General features: G+C 49.6%; 1 protein-coding gene across 1 annotated transcript; it reads left to right on the top strand.

Annotated features, from left to right (window-relative positions):
- The first annotated feature begins 1,519 nt into the window (after positions 1–1,519).
- On the top strand, positions 1,520–4,589 carry LOC144738483 (uncharacterized). Its single transcript, XM_078621497.1, has 2 exons — positions 1,520–2,417; positions 3,193–4,589. The coding sequence occupies exons 1-2, from the start codon at positions 2,135–2,137 to the stop codon at positions 3,531–3,533; spliced, it is 624 nt and encodes a 207-aa protein (XP_078477623.1). The 5' UTR covers positions 1,520–2,134; the 3' UTR covers positions 3,534–4,589.
- Positions 4,590–5,329: the final 740 nt, after the last annotated feature.

The raw sequence follows: 5,329 nt of genomic DNA, 5'->3' as shown, positions 1-5,329 counted from the left end.
TGCAGTCACGAAAGAAGCTTTAAATCGAAATTTATTTTTTTAGTTATGTATTTCTACCCACGTGGCTTTACCGAAATAACCAAAAGGGTATGGATTCCTGCAGTCACGAAAGCTTCAAATCAAGGTTTTACCCTTTCTGGCCATAATAAAACAGAAGTTGTGTTAAGATGTTATGACACCAAAGTAGAAACCTTGTGCAAGGAATCGTGTCACTGCATTAACCACACGCACTCTTGGTGGACATGCAAACACAAAGGATGCTCTGGTAGTAGATGATGATGATGACGATGCATGGTCTTTGAAACTGATTGGTCCACTCCAGAGACAGCTTTCTTTTGAGCCTAGTGTGAGAATAACAGAGTATGGACACAATTGTTTTGTCAACAAAACAGTTGTGTTCATACTCTCTCTGCATCTTTCGGTAAAGTCACGTTGTTAAAACAATAAAATAAAATAACATTTTTATTTCTACCACATGGACTTTACCTAAAGAACTAAAGAGTATGGATTCCTGCAGTCACGAAAGCTTCAAATCGAGATTAAAACTGCTGTGTTAAGATGCTAAAACACCAAAAGTGAAACCTTTTTACAAGGAGTCGCGTTAACCACGATGCTTGTGGTCAGAATGCAAACAAAAAGAAACAGACTCTGATAATATCATTGGCATTGTCTTTGAAACTGATTGGTCCACACCAGAGGCAGCTTTCTTTAGAGCCCTAAACGGCGTGAAGCATTACTAAAATTTTCTACCTACGTCACTTTACCGAAAGATAAAAAATGAAATTAAAATTAAGAAAAATAACAAATAAAAACAATGAAATCACGACGTTTCGGAGGCAACACAAGCTTCCGTCTTCAGGTGAAACTGTCACAGCAAAATATCTGTATCAAGTCCCAAGATGTACGACCTTATATACTTGATACAGCAATCGTGCTGTGACGGTTCCACCTGAAGACGGAAGCTTGTGTTGCCTCCGAAACGTCGTGATTTTTTTTTTATTTTTATTAATTTTAATTTCATTTTTTACCCACGTGACTTTACCGAAAGAACTAACAGTATGAATCCTTGCAGTCACGAAAGCTTCAAATCTAGAATTTACCGAAAGATCCAACGAGTATGACAATAGGTTCAACCTTGATTTGACTGCAGGAATTCAAACTCTTTGGTTCTTTCGGTAAACTCACGTCGGTAGAAAATCAAACATATCACGACGTTTCGGGCATCATCATGGGACCTCCTTTGCCAGTACCAAAACATACTAATAGGGGTTTTTCCCCTTTTTTATGGCAACTAAACTGACACCTTTTGCAATTAATCATGCTTACATTAACCACAATACTTGCAGTCAAATGCAAACAAAAAACATTACTCTGATCATGTATGCATTGCCTTTGAAACTGATTGGTCCACACCAGAGACAGCTTTCTTTGGAGCCTAGTCTCATATGGTGTTCGACCAGATGACGCCAAAAGGCGCACTGATTGGTGTCATCTGGTCGAACACCATATGAGACTAGGCTCCAAAGAAAGCTGTCTCTGGTGTGGACCAATCAGTTTCAAGGACAATGCATCAATTATCAGAGTATTGTGTTTTGTTTGCATTTAACTGCAAGTATTGTGATTAATGTAAACATGATCGCCTTGCAAAAGGTGTCAGTTTTGTTGGCAGAAAAAAGGGGAAAACCCCTATTACAGTGATACCTCGGTTCACGAACTTAATTCGTGAACTGACTCTGGTCGCGAACCGAATTGGTCGTGAACCGAGGCACATTTCCCCCACAGGGTTCAATGTAAATCCGGTTAATCCGTTCTGACGTTTTTTTGGTTTTTGAAGCACAAAATATGAAACAAATTACAATACACATTAGTGCTGTACAGTATAGTAATGTATAAAGAGAGAACACTAACCTTGCTTGAGATGACTTCAGTAAGCACTCAAACGGGTGAACTGTACAATACAGTAAGTACAGTATTGTACAGTACAGGAAGTCACGACCACGTGACAGCCTGGAAATAGCATTAAAATGGCCGCGGCTCCTGTTCATGAACCGAAGCAGATTGTTATGAACTTTTCTGTTCGTGAACCGAGTTGTTCGCGAACAGAAGCGTTCGTGAACCGAGGTATCACTGTAGTATGTTTCGGGCATCGTTTCGGCGGCATCGTTTCGGGCGTCGATCGGACCGCTGGGTCCTTCTCGAAGCCACGCGCGCGGCCTCACCTTTCCCCGTCGCGTCGACCCGCTCCTCACGGCGGCGAGACGCGCCGTCTGTGTCGATCGCAGCTCCGGATCTGAGGATTGTGAAGGTGGAAGGTGCCAGCAGCGAGGGCCCAGAGGAGACGGGGGAAGAGACTCACCGCGGCTGCCTGGCCACCGCAGACCAGAACTTTATCGAGGTGGAGTTGTCGTTCAGTGAAGGTGAGACTCCACCGCTCGTCTGATGGTCAGTGGTGATGGTGGTGGCAGTGGTGGTGGAGGTGGCGATGGTGGTGGAGGTGGTGGTGGTGGTGGTGGAGGTGCTGGTGGTGGCGACGGTGGAGGTGGTGGTGGTGGCGACGGTGGTGGAGGTGGTGGTGGTGGTGGCGACGGTGGTGGTGGTGTGACGGTGGTGGTGGTGGTGGTGGAGGAGGTGGTGGTGACGGTGGTGGTGGCGGTGGTGGTGGTGGCGACGGTGGTGGTGGTGTGACGGTGGTGGTGGCAGTGGTGGTGGCGACGGTGGTGGTGGCGACGGTGGTGGTGGTGGTGGAGGTGGTGGTGGCGGTGGTGGAGGTGGCGGTGGTGGTGGCGATGGTGGTGGTGGCGACGGTGGTGGTGGCGACGGTGGTGGTGGTGTGACGGTGGTGGTGGCAGTGGTGGTGGAGGTGGTGGTGGCGACGATGGTGGGGACGGCGGTGGCGGTGGTGGTGGTTGTGGCGACGGTGGTGGTTGTGGCGGTGGTGGTGGTGAGTGTATTGTCTTAGTGTATTGTATCGGTCTATTGTCTTAGTGTATAGTCTTAGTGTATTGTCTTAGTGTATTGTCTTAGTATATTGTCTTTATTGCATTGTCTTCATTGTATTGTCTTAGTATATTGTCTTAGTGTATTGTCTTAGTATATTGTCTTTATCGCATTGTCTCATCGCATTGTCTCATCGCATCGTCTCATCGCATTATCATTTTCCCGACCGTTTTATTCACCTCCCGTGTGCGGCAGACGAAGTGACGGAGCGGCCCACGGGTTCCGCGGGCTGCCACACCGTCACCAGGGCGAGGCCCGGCAGAGCGAGGCCCGGCAGGGCGAGGCCCGGCAGGGCCACACGGCGACGATGCAGCCAGTGCCGGAAGACGCCGACGGCAAGTGCGGGCGACATCGGCGATGATCACGGTGGCGGCAAGGACGACGATGACGATGACGATGATGACGATGACGATGAGGACAGCGATGACGGGCTACGTCGGAAGAAGAGGAGGAGGAGGAGGAAGGGGGCGCAGGGCGGAGAGACGGGACGGTCGTCTTTGAAGGGATCGGCGCGGGACGATTGTTCGGGAGTTTGAGAGTGAGTGGAGTTTGTATGATCTCTCCCTGTTTTAGAGTGAGTGAGTGGAGTTTGTATGATCTCCCCCTGTTCTACAGAGAGAGTGAGTGGAGTTTGTGTGATCTCCCCCTGTTCTACAGGGTGAGTGAGTGGAGTTTGTGTGATCTCCCCCTGTTCTACACAGTGAGTGAGTGGAGTTTGTGTGATCTCCCCCTGTTCTACAGAGAGAGTGAGTGGAGTTTGTGTGATCTCCCCCTGTTCTACACAGTGAGTGAGTGGAGTTTGTATGATCTCTCCCTGTTTTAGAGTGAGTGAGTGGAGTTTGTATGATCTCCCCCTGTTCTACAGAGTGAGTGAGTGGAGTTTGTATGATCTCCCCCTGTTCTACAGAGTGAGTGAGTGGAGTTTGTATGATCTCCCCCTGTTCTACAGAGAGAGTGAGTGGAGTTTGTGTGATCTCCCCCTGTTCTACACAGTGAGTGAGTGGAGTTTGTATGATCTCTCCCTGTTTTAGAGTGAGTGAGTGGAGTTTGTATGATCTCCCCCTGTTCTACAGAGTGAGTGGAGTTTGTATGATCTCCCCCTGTTCTACAGAGTGAGTGAGTGGAGTTTGTGTGATCTCCCCCTGTTCTACAGAGAGAGTGAGTGGAGTTTGTGTGATCTCCCCCTGTTCTACAGAGTGAGTGAGTGGAGTTTGTGTGATCTCCCCCTGTTCTACAGAGTGAGTGAGTGGAGTTTGTGTGATCTCCCCCTGTTCTGCAGAGTGAGTGAGTGGAGTTTGTGTGATCTCCCCCTGTTCTGCAGAGTGAGTGAGTGGAGTTTGTGTGATCTCCCCCTGTTCTACAGAGTGAGTGAGTGGAGTTTGTGTGATCTCCCCCTGTTCTACACAGTGAGTGAGTTGAGTTTGTGTGATCTCCCCCTGTTCTACACAGTGAGTGAGTGGAGTTTGTATGATCTCTCCCTGTTCTAGAGTGAGCGGAGTTTCTAATAATGAACTTTTTTAATAGAGCGTCAATCATGCAAATCTCCCAACGCTGTACAAGACAGAAATAAAAAATAAACGAGAGAAAACTTGTCCCTCGCAATCCATCGCACAGCGTCCCTCGCAATCCATCTTTTAGCGCACGTGTAATAAAGCTCGTTGAGGCAACTTCTGGAATCCGTCTTTTATTCAACTTGTGTTACAGCTTTTCCTTCACGCTGCTGATAGGCGGCGTGAGAGGGACAGATAGAGAGAGAGACACACTGCCACGTGGCAGCCTGGACCACGTGGCAGCCTGGACCACGTGGCAGCCTGGACCACGTGGCAGCCTGGACCACGTGGCAGCCTGGACCACGTGGCAGCCTGGACCACGTGGCAGCCTGGACCACGTGGCAGCCTGGACCACGTGGCAGCCTGGACCACGTGGCAGCCTGGACCACGTGGCAGCCTGGACCACGTGGCAGCCTGGACCACGTGGCAGCCTGGACCACGTGGCAGCCTGGACCACGTGGCAGCCTGGACCACGTGGCAGCCTGGACCACGTGGCAGCCTGGACCACGTGGCAGCCTGGACCACGTGGCAACCCGGAGCCCCGCTCCCGCGTGGCCCCCTTCCTCCGTTCGTTCCCGTTCTGACCACGTGTCGTTCGTCTCCACCCCTATTTCATACCCGGGTCACGTGATACGTTTCCACCAATCCTGCGCATTCCACAAGTAATGACTAATCCCATATCTGCATGTCCCATAAATATGCTAAATTCCTCTTGATATGCAAATTCCTTTGTCAAGGCGCCCTTCCCCCTCTAACCCGGCTTAAATATACGCTGCCAAGCT

This window comes from Lampetra planeri, unplaced genomic scaffold, assembly GCF_965212315.1.
Source record: "Lampetra planeri unplaced genomic scaffold, kcLamPlan1.2.h2 scaffold_1017, whole genome shotgun sequence".
Lineage (NCBI taxonomy): Eukaryota > Metazoa > Chordata > Hyperoartia > Petromyzontiformes > Petromyzontidae > Lampetra > Lampetra planeri.
This window is presented reverse-complemented; position numbering and strand designations above follow the sequence as displayed.

Coding starts and splice junctions, on each gene's coding strand:
- LOC144738483 (XM_078621497.1), top strand. CDS start 2,135: ATGTTTCGGGCATCGTTTCGGCGGCATCGTTTCGGGCGTCGATCGGAC. Junction 2,418..3,192: donor GGAGTTGTCGTTCAGTGAAG/GTGAGACTCCAC, acceptor CGTGTGCGGCAG/ACGAAGTGACGGAGCGGCCC.